This window comes from Rhizophagus irregularis, chromosome 20, assembly GCF_026210795.1.
Source record: "Rhizophagus irregularis chromosome 20, complete sequence".
NCBI lineage: Eukaryota > Fungi > Glomeromycota > Glomeromycetes > Glomerales > Glomeraceae > Rhizophagus > Rhizophagus irregularis.
In genome coordinates this window covers 3,566,233-3,586,392 of record NC_089448.1, presented here as the reverse complement: position 1 = coordinate 3,586,392, position 20,160 = coordinate 3,566,233, and the positions used below count along the sequence as shown (strand labels likewise).

The 20,160-nt window shown below is 28.6% G+C and overlaps 3 protein-coding genes across 3 annotated transcripts; all 3 read left to right on the top strand.

Annotated features, from left to right (window-relative positions):
• Nucleotides 1-6,629: 6,629 nt before the first annotated feature.
• On the top strand, nucleotides 6,630-11,022 carry OCT59_013381 (uncharacterized protein; the record flags this gene model as incomplete). The annotated part of the gene is made up of 9 exons (XM_025334305.2): nucleotides 6,630-6,941; nucleotides 7,029-7,565; nucleotides 7,656-8,747; nucleotides 8,839-9,099; nucleotides 9,194-9,337; nucleotides 9,402-9,785; nucleotides 9,876-9,956; nucleotides 10,025-10,219; nucleotides 10,288-11,022. The coding sequence occupies 9 exons, from the start codon at nucleotides 6,630-6,632 to the stop codon at nucleotides 11,020-11,022; spliced, it is 3,741 nt and encodes a 1,246-aa protein (XP_025182738.2).
• A 3,102-nt stretch (nucleotides 11,023-14,124) lies between these two features.
• Nucleotides 14,125-15,228, top strand: OCT59_013380 (uncharacterized protein; the record flags this gene model as incomplete). The annotated part of the gene is made up of 6 exons (XM_066140765.1): nucleotides 14,125-14,160; nucleotides 14,240-14,384; nucleotides 14,481-14,635; nucleotides 14,763-14,769; nucleotides 14,843-15,145; nucleotides 15,215-15,228. 6 exons carry the CDS (start codon nucleotides 14,125-14,127, stop codon nucleotides 15,226-15,228), a joined length of 660 nt encoding a protein of 219 aa, XP_066001614.1.
• A 1,247-nt stretch (nucleotides 15,229-16,475) lies between these two features.
• OCT59_013379 (uncharacterized protein) lies at nucleotides 16,476-16,946 on the top strand (the record flags this gene model as incomplete). The annotated part of the gene is made up of 2 exons (XM_066140764.1): nucleotides 16,476-16,559; nucleotides 16,701-16,946. 2 exons carry the CDS (start codon nucleotides 16,476-16,478, stop codon nucleotides 16,944-16,946), a joined length of 330 nt encoding a protein of 109 aa, XP_066001613.1.
• Between the last annotated feature and the right edge of the window lie 3,214 nt (nucleotides 16,947-20,160).

Genomic DNA, 20,160 nt, shown 5'->3' with positions numbered 1-20,160 from the left:
ACTAAATAAGCAATTAATGTATTTTGAAATATCTTACTTGTTGTAGGTGATAAGAATTAATTATATACTTTCTTAATTTTTTTTTGTGTTCATTAATTTATTACTGTATTCTTTTTATTTGTTTTTTCTGAAGGACCTTAATTTTTTCCCATATCAGAATTTTATTAACCAACTATTGTAATCTCAATTAATTGGTTATTAATTCTAATTTTAATTAGTTCGATTTTACTTGAAAGTATATAAAGCACGATACAGTCAGTTACGGTCGACGTAATATGCACGTGATACAATGCTTTGATATATCATTCGACAGAGAAGTTCGGTTCGAACAATGGTGGATATGTAAAAATTTGTAGGAGGAAGCTTAAAACTTGATGATGATGATACCAAATTCTTAGCAGAGAAATTATTACTTGTCTTGCCTTTCTTAAAAACAATGTTTTGTAGTACAGGATTTATCTCATATTAGGGCTGGTTAAAAAAGAATTACAAAATTTATTGCAAATATAAAAGTACCAAAAATACGATTTCTCAACGTATAAAACTGTGGAGATTTTCTCATCATTGACTTTTTCTGAGTGTCTGAGTATCAGGAAATTAAGGAGCGTATGCATTATTTTTATGTATGGAATTTAGAATAACTGATTTATTTTTACACAGCAGATAACGAAACGTAATGACCAATACTAATGAAACAACGTGTTGCGAATCTATTTAAATACAATTAATTGCAATAATGAAAAGGTTAATAACCAATAAAGAAATAAATATGAGTGTAAAGAATATGTCCAGGGAAGCAGCATCCGTCCAATTTGTTTATGCAGTAGGTAGAATTAAAGTCCTTTTGTATTAAATATAAATCACAAAGCATCGAAAGATCTTTCCACATCATGAACAAGAAAAACGAACAGTGGATCAGACATAGAATGAAGATATGATTATCTTTATGGACGGATACATGTTTGTAATTATACTTGTCATTACGTAATACTAATACTCTCTCCTAATTATATTAACATGAGTTTTATCATTTACGCCTGATGAAAATTTTGTACAAATATTAGTAAATATCAAAGGTTTGCCCTTAAGGGAAATCATATGTAAAGCGGAGTCAACTGACCTATCCAAATAATACGCGTAAATCAGGTGATTGGAATAACCAAGAAGTGGTATCATGTGATTTAGTATCCATATGCTTCCGCAGTACTAACGATCAAGTATTGCGTGTTACTTTCATTACTCATATCAGTCCTGCCATTTTTTTCATTTTTGAATATTAATAGTGTTTTTTAAATATGATTTGCATGCATGTCAGAGTAAAAAATATCTCAATAGAAAATATTAGATTTATAGTACACGCTATTCCGATAGTATAATCTAGCGATATTTTAAGAATTTATTTGCTCATATTTCAGTGAATTTTGCGCTGCGAAACTAGGAATAAGAATCCAATACTTTGCGTTCTAATATTAGCTAATATAAAATACAATCGAGTGCGAAAGTAGGTAAATAGATTTAAAAATTAAAATATTGTTCTATTAATTTTTTGTTCTTTCTTTCAGTTCGGAAGTCAAAAAACAATACATTTATAATTTTAATTTTAAAAATTATTAATTATTTTTTATCATTCGTTATGAAACTGAAAAGCCAGAAGGTAATTCCTAACACCGCTAGGGAGACTACCAATTTTTCAAAGCGACAGGACATCCAACGGCTATAACAACTCAGACCATTCCTACCAACGAAGTCATACAGAATTTCAACTTAACCAAGAATTTAGTGGCAGAATACAACTAATCGACGGAAAAGATCATTAGAATTAAAGGGAAAGCAAAAGAAGTTGAAACAGTACGTAGACAAAAACGCATCGTGATGACACAGGGTAGTCGCGATGACAGCGACAGTGATTAAATTTATGGCAACATTACGTTCACCTTCGCAACGGAAAACCATTTTAAATATTTTATCTAAATTTATAAACTATAACGTTTTAAAGTTTGCAAAAGAAGCTGCCACCTTCTCTCCTGACAAGTGGTATAAAATTAATTTAATAATATAAAAAAACTTTATTAAATAAATATCATTGCTTGGTCTCAGTTATTATTACATAAAAATAAGACATGAGTTTTGGGTTAATAAACTATAAAGATTATTTCCTAACAAAAAAAGGACGACAGGACGGTCCATACGAACAACAAAAGGCTTTTATGGATAAAACTAAAATCTTCTAACAAAAAAAAGATGACAGGACGGTCCATAGGAACAACAGAAGGTTTTTATGGATGATAATGTTGCCTCCGACCTAAGGCGACATAAAGTTAAAAAATTGGTTCTCATATCCCGGCCGGGTCACCAGAGCGGGAATCTTAAATTTTTATTTTTTTTTTTGTTAACCAATTAAATTGCTCTAAACTATATCACATGATAAATTAAATTTGTACGCATATCTGATATATCGTAATACTATCTGCTATGTAAATGCCTAACATTTAACGAACAATAAAAAAAAAATTTTTTAAAAAACTACAATTAAACATGAGAAATAAACTTGTAATTAACTTGATATATAAAATCTGTCTGACTTTTTATTGAATTGTTATATTAATATAAACGTTACATATGAAATTTTCCGTATTAGTACATGATCGGATGAAAAAAAATTTTATTCTAAAAAAAAAATAAAAGGCCGTGCGGCCGGGTTAAATTGAAGCAAATTTTGATATGAGAACCAATTTTTTAACTTTATATCGCCTAACTGGAATTTTTAAAAAGATGGGTTAAGAGTATTCTATCACCCACTGGCCATAATCCTTGACGCACACCGCGAAAGCAACGTGCGAAGGTTTATGAGGGCTGACCGGATGGCTTTAAAGGGCTGTAAACAGATGACTGGGGCCCATCATACGAGAACCCACCCCAAGGTTGTATCTTTGAAAGTGGAGCCTTGGTTAAGGTACCTGATATAAGTCATCAGATTCAAGTTCACCGTCTTGAAGATATAGTAGTTGGTCTGCCAAGTGTTCTGGAGCCACTCTTGCAAAGGATCTGATGGTCATAATAGAGAATATAGATGGTGGTGAAGGATACCATAATATATATAGTCACTCCTGAATGTATGCTTACCCTTAAGGTAATTGGGTTATGGTGTATGGCTACTTGTCAAAATGGTCACTGTTTACAATACCATTTTGGTGTCCAATCGGACTTAGATAGTAGCGAAGGATACTATATATATAGTCATTCCCGAAACGTATGCTTATCCCTAAGGTAGTTGGGTCATGGTGTACAACCACTTGTCAAAATGGCCACTGTTTACAATACCATTTTGGTATTCACTATTATAGCCTGAAGTGAATGAGCTAGAACTAATATAAGCTTTCAATGTTAATTTATAGGGACCTGTGTGGCGGAAAGAAATGCAACAAAGAGAATTCCAGGACTTCAAGAAATTAAATCAGTTCTAATCTTTTCAGTTTACATTTTTTGTTATTTTATGTTACCACATAATTGGTAACTGACCACCCAACTATAATTGCTGCGAAAATTGCGAAGAACAAGCTTCTTTCTCAATTTCTGTTTCTTTTAAGTATAAATTCTATTATAAATAGAATAGTATAGTAGAAAATGTTTGTATTACAAAAATTCATTTATTTTTGCGTAAAAATTTTAATTCCATTTTAAACACTCAATTTATAACCCCTGGATAATTTGGTATTTTAAATTTTTAAACTTAAAATTATGAGTCTTTTCCCATAAATTGAAATAATTATTTATACTATATCGCAACTATGTTTTTAATTTTAACAAATAACAGATAAATTTTAAACCGTTTATAAATAAAATGTTAATCATCAAATCATTCAAATGTTTACAGTATGTTTAAATAACTTTCAGTGGCTTTCCTCAAGTTTTGTTAGACTTTTTAATCTTCACGTTTTGCATTTCACAATTTTTTTTTTGCTCCTATAGCATAATTGTTTGAATTTTACTCAGACGTTATATAATAAAATACATTGTACGTTAAAAAAAGAATAATTCAAATTCTATAGATGTCATTTACTATTAGCTTATTAGCTATTCAGGGTCAAAATTACGCATTAAGAGCTAACATTAGTTTTGTGCATTGTTCAGGGTCCTCGTATAACGTACTGTACATAAAATATTATAATATGTGAAGTATTGTGTTAGTTGATAGTTTTAAAACGAACGGTTTCAATACTATGTATTTCTATGAATGTACAGTATATATTTTTTTATGAATATTAATAAAGAGATACTTGTTACTAGCAAAGAAAAAGTACTGTTTATAAAGTATCAAAATTATCATGCACAAGCACAAAGATAAAATTCACCATCACATGTTAAACATATAAATAGCTTTAGAAAGGCGAGCCAAATAGGATCATGTCGAACATCCTACCCTTCATAAATTGCTCAATAAGAATTAACATAATATAAATCATCTTAACATTTTAATAGAATAAATTTGATCAATTATAAACTGATTTTCATTATGTAAAAAATAAGTTTACATATCCTCTATAATCAGTGTAGTCATAATTTATAAATCCTTTACTTAACATATTATTAAGATAAATAATAATGAAAATATATTATATTTTTGGTAACTATTGTTCAATATTTAATAATTCTACTGAATTGTTTCATCTGATATTTTCACTTTTCTTGATAAATACAAATATTATCAAAATATGGAATTATCAAACTGGTAAGAATTGGATGATATTTTTATATCGCTATTTATTTACTTATTCTTAATATATATTTATTATTTTATTTATAAAGTTGAGAAATCGCACATAAATCAAGCGAAATTGAATCGAGAGATAAAAATTATTCAGGTTTTGTATTCAAACATTCTCTTAGATATTCATAATATTTTTTCATATTTTTTAACTTATCATTATCCTTTTAGAACACTCTTGGTTGCGTACAAAACAGGTGTTTGATGATAGGAGATAAAGTCAAGTTTGAGCATAAAGGCAAGGACTATGATGCAGTGTTTAAAACCATCAACAATAAGTTACGTTTAGTTTATGTTGATCATGAGTGTATATCCTTTGCTGAGTTTATTCGAAAAGTGACAGATTATACAAAACCGGAACTGGATGAAAACCAATATTCGAAATTGAAAATTAATGATGTATCTTGGAAAGATTTTTGTGAAAAGGTAATATTTATGGAATCTGTAATGTTCATCAAGAATGAGCTATAATATATTCTAAAAGATCTGAACGTGCGAGATATTTACTTTTGTATCGAACCTCCACACTATAATGTCAAAAAACTGTATATCGTGGTGAATAACACTCCGGCAATGAAATTACAAGTGATCGGAGAGATTCAGATCATTTATATTGTGTGGGGAACATTTACAGAAACAATTCCGAGAAATCCTCTCCACAGAAACCATTTCCTTTGGATATTAAGAATAAGTTTGATAATTTCTTAGATTCAACTCTTGGAATCATAATTAGTTTGGGCTGGAAGATATTTAAAAGGGAGTATATTAGATACTAAGATACACCAGCTATTATGGACTTAGAGATGCATTGTTTTGTCAAGAGTATATGGAAATATATACCATATCGGTGAAATGAACGTCGGTAAAAATCAAATGAAGGTAAAAGATTATCGGTGAGACGATTTCGGCGAAATAAATGCGTCCCATATAGATGAAGGTGTAAGTGAAAAACCCGCGCAATTAAGAAATTTCAAATTGATGAAATTTTAAGTGTTATTAAATACTTTTTATTATTATTGATTTATTATAACGTTTGAAATTTGTAATTTTAATTATATATTTAACATTTAACAAATGAGTTTTTTAAAATATATGGTATCCAGAAAATATTTTTATTTTTTTTTATTTTTATTTCTCGGAGTGGTGAGTGACGACGCCCTTATACTATATAACTAATTTATTTTAGGGTTATTAACTTCTAATGTATTACTGTAACCATGCAGTAATGCCTTGACGTCATGTGATGATCACTGGGTTATCACTGGGTTATTTAAATTATTACTGCGCTATATGTTATATACTGTATACTGATCTACCTACTAATTTTAAAAATGAATGATGGACCGGTTCTTGTGACCGTCTTGACTACTAAAAAAGACAATTATGAAATGATTTGTTTCCATTTTGTTTTACAAAAAGCCATGTGTAAAAAAACATTTTGTGTTACATCTAGCTTGCCTATTTGTTTGCCGATCAATAAATATAGGGGTTGTCTTTCTAATTCATGTTTTTTTGACCATAAAATTATTATCATAAAAATAATTTAAATAATGCCGCAGGTCAGTTAAATATATATATGCGTAATGTTAATGTCTCTTTCTATAATATATTGTATATACACTGTACACATAATAAAATTTTATCTTTTATCGATATAATTAATATATGTTATATTATAATGCAGGAAAAGAAACCGCTGGCAATATCCGAGTTATCACAATATTATTTTTATAATTGTGAGAAATTGATACGACTTATATCAGACAAAGGTAACAGTAACAAAGACAATGGTCGGAGTAACAAAGACAAAGGTAATAGTAACAAATTAAAGTATAAGAATAACGGGGAAATAAAAAATTACAAAATGGCAATAAAAAAACGTGGATTAGATTTTGAATTAAAAGTTATAAATGAATTAATAAAGAAAGGAAAGGATGTGATTAATTGTAATGATGATATAATGATTCATGACTTAAAAAATGCTAAGAATGATCAAATATTCTATCAAATGAAGTTCGATGTACCAGATGAATTTTATGATGAAATGAAAATGGATAATATTAAACTAGGAGCTTTTGTGCCAGATTTTATTGAAGTTAAAGAAAGAGATCATGGTAAGAAAGAGATAATTATTTATGATGCTAAGGCTTCAAAAAGTACACATACTTCTCATCAGGTACGATAAAATATGTAGTTGTTTATTAAAAATTAAAGTATAGAATGAATAAAATAAATAACTTTTTTTCTCCTTAATTATAAATAGTTTCAAGTAGCTTCGTATGCGCTTCTTCTTGAATTCATAGTTAAAAAAATTAGTGGACTCTCCATTTCAAATACAGGCGGAATTTTTCTACCATCATCACAATCAAATACACCATTTCAATTAGAAAAATTTCGTTTAGACTTTTTTCTTCCAGAAGTAAAGAAATTTTTTAGAAATAAATTACCAGAAATTATAAACGCAAAAACATCCACTTGGCACTATAATTCAAGATGCAGAACTTGTGATTTTGTAAATGTTTGTAGAAAAGATGCTATAGGTTCTATTTCAATGATTCCTTATTTATCGCTTGTGAAAGCTGAGGATTTGAAAACTTTTATAAGTGATAGAAAATCAGGTAATGATGATGTTGATATTGAAGATGTAGTTGAAGTGATAAAGGAATTAGATATTAGAAGTGATAATTTCAGTTCCAGTGAAAAAGATGTAAATAGAAGAATTAAACATATTGTTAAATATGATAAAAGATTAAAAAGTTCGTCGCCATATCTTAAGGCTAAAGAAACTAACCAAGCACAGGTATAAAAGATTTCTTTCATTATTTATTTATCAAAATAATTTCTTTTTCCTACTAATGAAAAATAAATTCCTTTCTTTAATATAATAAAGTTTATTAAAATTCCAACAGCAAATTTTCCCCGAAAAACGGATCATAATTTGATAATCACAATGTCTTTAGATTATTCTTTATCACGTCCTTTTGCATGGGGAATATGCCTCTATTGTACTATTAGTGGGCGGTTTATAAAGGGTCATAGGCACACTGTATCAATTTCAAAGGATAAATATTCATTAAAGTCATTTATCGAACTAATGAATATTTTTGTGACTAAATTGGAAGAAAGTTTTAAATATTTACAAGAAAATAAGTCAAGAGCTTGTGTCTTTGTCTATTCTGATCAAGAAAAAAAAGTTATTCAAGATGCTTTATTAGAGATCATTTCTATGGATGAGAGTAATATTTCAGGAGAGATTCAGCAAAAAGCTACAAGCTGTTTATTTAATTTATTTGAAGATTCTTCATTATTAGCAACTCAAAACAACGTCGCGGAGTCTTCTACAAAGTTTCCAAATATATCAAAAGAATGGAAAGAATGGAGAGATTTTCCAAGATTGATCATTTTAGAACATGCGATAAGTGAAAATATTGCGATTCATGTACCCGGATTTTACCGATTTATTGATATATGGAACCAACTGGTGAAGCCAACATTAAAAGATGAATATAACTTTAAAGATATTGAGGATATTGAGTTAGAAAATATTTTTGCTTTATGGGTTTCTGGACGTTTAGATCCAAAATTAAATATTATTAATAAACTTCATTCATTAAGAACTAATTTTGTCAATGCTACAATAAGAGCTTATTATAAACTACTTGAAAACTCAACAAATTATATTTCTTCTATATTAATATTTACTCCGCCAATTTTTACCTTAACTAAATTTAAAGAATTTAAACATAATTATTTGGGTAAATTATGTTTTTTTAAACAATTTGAAGCTATAACTGAATGTAACCAAAATAAATATGATAGGATTAGAGATTTTATGCAAGGCGAAGCTGTATATGGAAGTAAACTTAAATTTGAAGAATTTTGTAATTCAGAAACTGCACGATTCACTCTTCTAAGTAATAATGGAAAAGAGTTGGAAAGTAGCTTATACAAGAGTTTTATTCTCGTTGAAGATAATTCTGAAGTAACAAATAATTATTATTTTAAAAAATCTTGATTTTATAAAAATTGCGAACATATTATGATAATATTTTATAATTTTTATCAAAAAATAGGCCGTCTTAAAGGCAATTCAATTTTCAGATATGAAGTATCGAGCGGATTATAGTAAATCTCCTTTATTGCTTGTGGATATTTTTAAAGTTGACGACAGTGACCTACAAAAAAAAATTTATTTGAAAGGAACCTTCTCAACAAATCTTAAGAAAGAGATAAAATATCGTCTTTACAAACGATACTATGATTATAATCTTGATAGAGTTATAGATACGCTTACTACAATGGATAAAAGGAACGAACATGAATCAGTATTTATGGTTAATTCCCTTTTTTTTTTTTTTGTTGTTGTTTGAAATATTTTATGCAGAAAATAAAAAATTAAATCTAATTAAATTACGTTCATTAATTTAGAATCTCTTAAAAGATCCAAATAAGTGGGCACTAACTGAAGAAGTAGAACAATTTAAAAAGATCAAATTACAAATGTCTCCATCACAAGAAGAAATTTCAAAAAAGATATTAGAAAGAAGACTTCAAATTGTTTGGGGACCACCTGTAATTATATTTACATTTTTGCGTATATTTTGTAATTTTATTAACATCTTTTTCTATTTAATAGGGTTCTGGTAAAACACATTTCCTTTCGCTGTTTACCACATGGTACTTAAGTGAATATAAGTGTAAGTTGACAAAGAATTATATAGTTGGTGTAACGGCTTTTACTAGGGCTGCTATCGAAAATTTACTGAATAGAATTTCAACTGTACAAAAACAATACCATAAGACGAGCGATTTTGACATCATTTATTTAACTGATGATTCAAAAAAGAATCACTTTAATGGAATAAAAAAATGTAGAGCACAGAATTTAATGAGTGAAATTGGAATTAACGATAAACCAATTGTGATTGGAGGTACAGTTTGGGATTGGTTTAAAGTAAGAAAGAGTTGGAATTCCGATTGGGTCGGATGTGATATAATGATAATCGACGAAGGTTCTCAGGTACGTTCAAGTACTATTTAAAATTTAAAAATATTATATTCATAATTTAAAATTGAATTAAATTTTCTAAGTTGTTTTTTTAAATACTAGTTATTGGTATCAGATGCTAGCATTGCAATTGAATGTTTGAATCCAAAAACAGGAAAGTTAATTGTTGCCGGAGATCATATGGTAATTACGTAAATTTTATAAACATATCAAATCTGTGTTTAGTGTTTACCCTTTTTTATTCTAAATAGCAATTTGGACCAATTCTTCGAGCCACTTATCCTACATTTCCACTCAATCATCCTCTCATATTTGGGTCAATCCTACAATGTTTAATGCGTAAAGAGAATGGTAACGTTATTCATGAGGAAAATTTAATCTTACGAGAAGGGCAAAAACATAATTTTGGACCTCTTACGGCACAACTTAAAGAAAATTGGAGAATGGTCTGTTTTGTCATAATACTTTTTTTATTTTAATTTTATTTGAATTAATAACATCATTCCTATTTCAGAATGAAAAATTGAATAGTTTTTTTCAAATGATATATGGTAAAGATTATAAAATTTCATCGCTAAAAGAAACAAAATTATTGCCATCATTATTATTTGAAGATCCAGATTCACGAATTCAAAGAATTTTATCACCAGACTCAGCAATTATACTAGTAAAACTTATGGCTAGAAACAAGGGACTAAGAAATAATCCAAGAACATTAGAAGATAAATTTTTACAAACTGAAGTCGAAGTTGTGGAAAAAATTTATATTTCTATAAATAATGTAGAAGAAACCAAGAAGCCATCATTACTTGTAGTAACACCGTCTCATCGACAACGAATTGCAATTCAATCAAAGCTTAAAAGATATCCAAATATTAATTTACAAATAATTGATACAACAGAAAAAATGCAAGGAAAAGAAGCAGATATTGTTATAACATGTTTTGGATTTTATAATTTGGATAAAACATCCAAAAAAGAATTTGTGTTTAAAATAAATAGATGGAATGTAGCAACAAGTAGAGCAAGATCTAAAGTAATTATTATTACAACTGATAAAATGCTTGACCCTGAAGATATAGAAATATCCATCAATAAGAAAATGAGAGAAGGACATGCATTTCTTAATATGATTGAAAACTGGGTACAAAATAATGATAATAATATCGGAGAGAAAAGAAAGAGAGAGAATATTGGCATTATTAAATGGACAATTAGTGGTGATGAAAAAAAACAAAGAAATGATTAAATTTTTTTAATTTTCAATGATAGTTAATGGAATATTTATTAATTTATTCTGCTAATACTTTTGAGATATCTTAGATATCTTGAACTTTATTTATGTATTTATATCATTATCTTAATGATTTAGTATTATTCGTACTATTCTTTGTATTTGGACTAAAGTAATAAATGCTTCTTGTTTAAATAAATTTTGCGAATAAAGTTTTATAACCTAATTGCATTATGTAGCTACAAAATTTTCAATACGTCATTCGAAGTAAATAGGATTTACCCAGCGTACCCTACAAAAATGTCACAAAAACACGTGACTGGTTTATTCCCATTTTTCAAAATCCTATTTGTCACACATTATTTGTCACATAGTTAATTTCTTAAAAAGGGTCGCTTGTAATATATTTCTATAAGAAGATCAATTTCTTGATTCTTCAATTTATTTCTTGATTCTTCGGATAAATGTAAAAGTATTTTATTAAATAAAATATTACTTGCATCGTCAGTTAGATTGGCTAATTGTCACCTTCACTTATCTGCGAGAATTGAAAAATTAAAAAACGATGAGTTTTTACGAGTTTTACGTGTAAACAAAATATATCGTCTCACAAATGCTATTTTTAGGTTGATCACTGACCTGCTAATCCTATACGAAATGGCCAGAGCTATAGGCGTGGGAGGAGGCTTAATAGCCTCAGCACATGACAAAAAGTTTGGATATGGTGGCCATAGACTTATTACCCAAAGGAAGCGTGCGACAGAGGAAAACATACGGTCGTGATAAAAATTGCTAGATCTCGTGGAGAAATTTCGTAAAAGACATCTGGCGGAGTGTTAGGCGCAATATTTTCTGTAAGAATAGGAGTAATTGCCATATTCAGGTCTGTTAAATGAACCAAGCTGTTCAAGCGTAAAAATCAAGTATTTGACTACAATCGTAGCGTTGACGTATATCAGAGTTTTGTTTTGATCTAACTAAATCAAAATGTTGCAAAGAATATTCTTTGTAGTATAAACTACGATATTGTATTAGTAATTTTTCTTATTTTGGTACTTGTCTGCTGTTATTTTTAAAAAAAATAGCATCCAGGCCGCACGGCGAGGACGTCAGTACCATTGCGACCCAAAAAATATAGTAGTGTACTGCAACTAAATTACAAAGTACAACTACTTAAGTGTAATATATGTTCTCTTCAGTGCAGTATAAGTGTAGTATATGTTCTTTTCAGTTTTCCATAAGACCGAAAGACCGAGAGAGACCGTTATCCTATCCACGAGTAGTGACTTTTTCTTTCACTTTATATATCTTGAAAGAGGAAAAAATTCCCAAAAATAAAAAAAGTTTTACCAAGGTTTTTGACCGGTAAGGAAAGCACATAACCAACTCCTGCTCTGGAGTCAGTAGACCTTACAACGGGTGCGACTCAAAGGTAACCTGGACCCTGTTGGGCGCGACCGTTTTAAACCCTTACAGACGAAAAAGGGAAAGGCAACTTGGACCTTTAATAGAACGCGACCGTTTTAAACCTTCACAGCCGAAAATGGAAAGGTAACTTAGACCTTTAATAGAACGCGACCGTTTTAAACCCTTACAGTCAAAAGGGAACTCTTAGTAGAGATAAGAACCTCTAGTAAAAGAGTTAGAAAAAAGTAGATAAAGACCTTAGGAAAAAGGGTATTCTATTTATATATTATTTTTTCGTATAACGCGTATAGCGGTTATGTTGTTCAATGTGATTATGGGAAAATGTATAATGACTCATAACAATATTTCCTTATTAATCTATTAAATAAAGATTATAATATAAACATGCAATAACTATTGTATATAACGGTAATAAAAGAGTAAATATTTATAAATATCTAATATTTTTAATATTTTTGAAATTTTTAACCATTTTTTTTTGTAAATATAGCTTTCGATTGATTAATATTTGCAGCCCTCTACTGCTATGATTATATCTGAAAATTTCAGATGAGCTCTGACGATCTACATAGTATAATCTCCTATATCGGTCTCACAAATGCTATTTTTAGGTCGATCAAATCCTATACGAAATGGCCGGAGCTAACGTTAACACTATCACGTCAAGAATATAACTCCTAAACTTTGTTAATATTGTACACTCCACTGTACGCCGATTATACTTGCGTAACAGAGATAATCTTTATTTTGAAAAAAAAAAAATTTCCTTTTCTAGTTTTATTCTTTGTTCTTTATTCAAAAAAAAATGCCACCCAGAAAACATTCTCATTGTTTTAACTAAAAGTCAAATAAATATAACCATTTTGCATTATGTCATTATTGTAGAACCAGAATTAGTGCTCCGAATGACCTGCCGGGTCAGGTTATAAATTTCCTTGACCTGGGTTTGACCCGGGGTTGACCCAGATCGACCCGGATGTTTTTAATTCTGGGAAAATTATAATTTTGGCCAAAATTAAGCCAAGAATTAGTTTTAACAAATATTAACATAGCTTAATCAGAAAAATAAAAAAGTTAACCTTTGGCTTTTGAGAATAATATTTTTCTGATAGCTTTAGAATTCCAATTTATCTTTGATTTGAATATCTGCTAATTATTTTGCCTAATTCTTTGACTTTTATTATATTAAACCAGGTTCAAAATTCGTATTTTTAATTTTATTTTATTTAATTAGTCTAGGAGAAAATAAGAACTAGTGTTACATGTTTTGTATAACCATTCATGATACAAATTTCAGGTGGCTACTAGTGGTTAATCACTAAGTTGCCTTTTTTTCAAATAAAAAAAATTAATTTTGTTATTATTATAAGAAAATCTCACATAATATAAGTTAGTACCCATTTTACTTAAATGTTCGGGTCTAACCCAGGTTACACAAGTTAAATTATACTCGGTCGAGTCAAGGGTCGGGTTACGAAAATATGAGACCCAAATAAATACGAGTCTTATATTTTTTTATTCAGATCGGGTCGAATATTTCCTCAAACCCCGACCCAACTTGACCCGGTAGGAGTACTAACCAGAATTACTAACACAAAAAAGTTAGTAACTTCCCATTTAAAATATTGTACAAAATTTGAAGAACAGCATAATGAGGATGAACGAGATAGAATACTTTATTCCGAAAATATGAGGAGAAAACTCAAATTGCTCCTCCTCCATGTGGTAAATTTTCAGTAATGATACTTTTGAAATTTGTTAAATGGAATTATTGATATTAATTCACTTTTTATAATTAGTTGAGGAAAAATCTATCGATGTTGTGACAGTAACTTATACGCCTCTACCAACTCTTCTTTCTAAGCAAGATGATGCACGTTTGGAAAATTTAGTATTAAGTTCTACTATAAATAATGGGTGGTCATTTAGATGGGTTGAAAATCCATCAAGTCAAAAAATGATTAATTTTGCAAAATCCTGGGTTGAAATTACCTACTCGCAAAGCATTAGCAGGTCGTATTTTAAATAAAATTATAAAAATTCAGAAAATATTAAAAACACTTTAATTGATATTGTACAAAAAGATTCATTTGGAGTTGCTGTATATTTTGATGGATGGAAAAATGCCAAAAAACAAGAAATTCTGGGTTCAGTTTTAGTCACTTCTGAAGGGCAAGTTTTAGTATGGGGAGGAGAAGATGTAAGAAAAAATTATCTTCAATGGAAGGAAATTAAAAAATTTTCATTGAAATTTTTAGGAGATTTAGATCAAAAAAAAAATATATAATATAATGCTATAATTACTGATTCCGCGTCTCAAAATCAAGCTGCAAGGTAAGTTAATGAGTTTAAATTTGTAAATTATTAATTAATATTGATATATAATTTTAATTCTTCTATTTTGCAGAAAACGTTTGGTATCAGAATGGCGGGATGTATTTCTTGGCCCCTACTTTGCTCATCATCAAAGTATCAAACAAATTTAATTGTCAGAGAGATTTTAAAGAATTTCCTAATTTGGTTATTGCAATTGAAAAGGCTATTCGTATTATTGCATATCTTAACAAATCAGTTACTTTATGGCTAGATTACACGATTGACAAGAAATTAAATATAATAAATATTTTGCGTTACTTCTTCCATGTGCTACTCGTTGGAATTCTCATTATTATTGCTATTTTATTTTATTACGAACAAATTAGCTTTAAAGGTATTTACAATTATAATTTATAAATATTTTTGTTAAATAAAAATAACTTTTTTTTTCTATATTTTTTAGGTGCTTATTTCTAAATATGCTCCTGAAAAATTTAATTAAGATTAAGACGAAGAAATTCACTATTCTGATACCCTATAAAAATAAGTGTCCGGAAATTGTCCAGAAATTGTCCAGAAAATTTGTCTAAATAATTGTCCAGAAAATGTCCAGAAAATGCCAGGTACCATGTCCGGAAATTGTTCCGAAAACACACTCGTTTCCGGACACTCATTTTGTCCAGAATTTGTCCGGAAATTGACCTGAAATATTTTTTCATAAAATTTGGCACAAAAAGATGATCAACAGGTGACCATCATTATAATTGCTTTTAACTTAAAGTTTTATATCATAGATATATAGTATTTTTGCCTGCTCAGCAAATTTAATTAGTATGACAAAGAAGGTTATGAATGTCAGTCTTGTGCTTTTTGCATTTTTTTACAAAATTAATTTATCCTTTTTTGGAAGTAGCGTCCAGAATTTGTCCAGAATTTTTTCATGTCCGGAATTTGTCCAGCTCAAATTATCTGAATTTTTACTATGTCCGGAATTTGTCCAAAATTTTATACTGGACAAATTCTGGATATATTCTGGACAAAGTCCGGATATGTCAAAATTTTAGGTATCAAAATTTGTAGCAAAAAATAGACATTTTCTGGACAATTTCTGGACATTCCAGATTTATTCTGGACAATTTCCGGACATTTTCGTAGACATTTTCTGGACATTTATTTTTTATAGGGATAAAGAATCTGAAACAAGTAATAACAAGAAATTGCTACTTGATATTTGTAAAATTATTGATAGTGAAGTTTGGTGGAAGGAAATTAGACAATTAGAAAAGCTTTTACTTCCTTTTTATGAAGCGTTAAACAAATTACAATCAGAAAATGCTCGTCTTCATGATGTGCTTCATAGTTTTGGCTATTTTTATAAAATATGGCTGACCAAGATTTGGGGGAAAAATGATTTCATGTTTGGAAATATGGTGGTATATCTGGGAACAACCTTTATTATTAATTTCTTTTCTTTTACACCCTGAATATCGAGATAATTTTTTCATTAAAAGTAATCAATCATTTTTCTTTTGTTCAACTGAATCAATGGATGATTTACTATTATTGTGCTTGGTTTAAACGGATGCCTACCAAATTTACAAAGTTATCGAAAGCAAGATTTTCCATTTAATAATATTTCATTAATACAATTTTGACGTGGTATACTTGGCTTTTGGGACTTTGTATCTGCGCACACACCAGATTTAAGTGCTTTTTGTACCAAAATGTATGCAAATTGCATTAACACTACTTCAGTTGAAAAACTATTTTCTGCTATGGGAATTTTTCACAAAAGAAAACGTTTGGCCGTATGCATTTTAATATTTTGAATTATTTATTTATTTTTTACTTTCTTAAATATAATTAATTATCTATTTCAGTCGAAAAAGGTTTTTTACATGCAGATAAAAAGTTCAAGACCACGATCATTGCAATTCCAGTAATTCAAGAGCAGCCAGGAAGATGGCCTATTCCAAGTATCTAATGATAATGATGATCAAGATCCTGAACGTGATATTGAATCATCTTGCGAGTGGAGAAATTTAATAAATGAATGGATTGAAATGGTAGATGAAGATGAACAAATAAATCAGACGAATGAAGAAAATAGCGAAAATTTAGAACCACTTATTGAACGTGTTATGAATCTAGACCAGATTTTGCGTAACAACACCCACTTATTACAAAAATGCTAAATGGAAGTTAGGTGATATATTTGATTTTGAAAAATTTCAGCCTCCCGAATATTTGACATTATTGAAAAAGTTTATTTTTTTTTATTTTGAATTAATATATTTTGTTAATTTGCAGATGAGATGGAATAAATATTTATGCTGGCTTAAAGAAAATGTCTAATGTTCGATGAAAATTATTTATATTTTGATTATCCAATTTGTTTATATAATAGTAATTTTTGAATATGAAAAAAAAATTTTCAAATAATTTCTTCATTATATATTAAATAAAGTGACATTTTCTTGTTTTTTTTAAATAAAAAGTAATTTGTTAAATTAAAGTTTTTAATAAAATTAATTACTGAACATATTTCTTATCTGTTATGTCCAAATACATAATTTATTGGACATTGTGGATATACGTCCAATTGGATGTCAAATTTGGTATCCGGGTGTCCAAATGTTCAGTTGGACAGATGGTCCAACACTGAATTAACAATGATTGGAAAGAATTTGGTCCTACTTTTTAAATACTAATAAACCCATGCAAATCAAAGCGAGGGACCTATAGAAAGAAAAAAATTGAACCGTTAGAAGGTTTCTCAAGATTAAAAAAAAGGAAATTAAAGATGTTTTGAAACGAAACTTATCAAGAATCCGAGATAGCAAAACGAAACCGAAGAAACCTACAAAAAAAAAGAATAATGAAACGTTAATCTTTTGTAATAAAAAGGAGATAAAAAAGTTACAGTATTAATTACCCTTTATTATTACCCTTTTAAACCATCATTTAATAATAGTAATTATTAGTGATTATTTTAATTATTTTATTTTTTTTATGAAGCAGATAATCCAAATAGCGCGAAATTCGTTTTCGGTCGATAAGAAAAGTTTGCGTATAATATTTAGCTTTATTATTGTTTATTTTTATGATTTATAGAATAATAGCATAATATTGTTACATAATTGGGATCAATCATCGATAATAATTGAACTAATTAACCAAAATGTGTCAAGTACTTACGTCACAATCAATCATTATAATAACAATTATGACAATTGACGATAAATATGGAATGAAAATCATATAAAATAAATCGATAACAAAATATTTTACCTTACTATTTGTTATATTTCTTTTTTACTTTTAAAACAATACTCAACTCAAAAAGGAAAATCAATTTATCGGATTTTGAAACATTAAGATATGATTATGATGACATGCATATCAATTGTTTTAAATAATAACGTGAAATATTAACATTTTCCCCTATTTTGAGAATTCTTTTTGTTTTAATATGTTATAAATATTTGATTAATCGCTTCTTCTTCATCGGATAACAAATTTCAAAAAAAAAATCAAATAAGAAACTAAAAGATTCAAACAAATAAAAAAAGAATTTTCAAAACAAACCTAAAGCACATCAAAATGAATCCAAGAAAAATCAATGCTACTACTAAACCTGTCATCATTGTTACTTCTGAAGCAACAGAAAACCTAGCAATCTTATAAATCAATGCTCTATAAATATATATAAAATTTTATTTGAAAAATTGCTCAGAAAATTTATCGATATATTTTATATATAGTTATATTTATTATCTCAGATGTTAAATATCATAGTCTTTTATTAAATATTAAATTTAAATAAATAATCATTCCTTTTTTTCGTTCTTATTTTTTATAATATAAAATTTGTGATAATAATCTGTAATGCCTGCCAACTCAATAATTTATTTTACACGCTAACGCTAATAAAAATACCGCTCAATATTTGATAAAAAGTCTCATACTAAAAAGGTACTTCTTAAAAGCAAAGATTTCAGATGACTTGAATTTAATTAATAGTATCTGGATTTAAATATCAGTAGGGTTACAACGTCATAAACTTTTTTAAACTTCGTAAAAACTCTTATCGTTTTTAATTAGCCAATCTAACTGACGATGCAATATTTTATTTAATAAAATACTTTTACATTTATCCGAAGAATCAAGAAATTGATCATCTTATAGAAATATATAAGCGACCTTTAATTATTAAATGGGTTTTGAGCTTGATTTTACTAACGGAGATGATACTGGCGGAAAGTCTATGGTATCCTTTCTATAAATAATTTGCAAAAATGATTCCCGAAATGTATTAGTCGTTACATTTTTGGCGCCCTCACCAGCGAAAATAAGCACCTTGTGCAGCAGTCCCGGGAAATATAAAACCCGGCGCAATACTATTTACTGGACTACCCCAGCGTACCGTACCGCCGTACTGCCGTACCCTACAAAAATGTCACGAAACGGCCGGCATTAAGAAATTAAGAAATTAACTATGTGACAAATAATGTGTGACAAATCGGATTTCACAAAAACCCAGATATGAAAAAGGAGGGTGTGACACATGTGACAAACAGTCACGTGACTTTTCGTGACATTTTTGTAGGGTATGCTGGTGTTACCGAAATATATCGGCAAATAATTATCGGATAACTAAAGATATTATATCGTATATCTACACAATCACACGATTACGACGAAATCCTTACTCAATACTACCTATCCTGGTATTCCGGTATTGTTCGTTAAGAATCGTCACGGTAAATAACTACAAAATACGATAAATAACAACACCCGATGGTTATAAGACGAATCTTATAGTAGAATATACAGAAACAACAGGTTATATTATAGACCGAAAAATAATGATTTTATTAACAACGTAGGATTATGAGAATATAACAACACGATAAAAAAAAATGGCAGAAAGAGGATAAAGGTATATGTCTAAAGGAAATATAACTATAGATAACTAAGGATAATATTATTTTTCGTAATATGACCTTATACTATCCGTTTATCAACGAGCTAACAAAAGGTGTATTTATATCTAATTCCCATCTCTTTTTTTCTATCATCAAGATAAATATCTAAATCTATTATTATCTTATTGTCATAATCGTTAATGTTTCAGTGTAATATTACTTCGTATTTACAATAGTAATATTTCTTCATTATAAGCCACGGTTATTAAACCATAAATAATAAAATTCTATCGGCTAAATTACCATTGAGCTAATTATCCTACATTATCTTATATATACATAATCAATACAAATATAGAAAATAAATAACATAACAATAATAAAAATAATAAGTATAATAACTATACTAATGCTACATTTGTAAATGTAACCAATAAAATCAATATCTTCTATTTAGTTAATCTCATGTACAATAATCTGC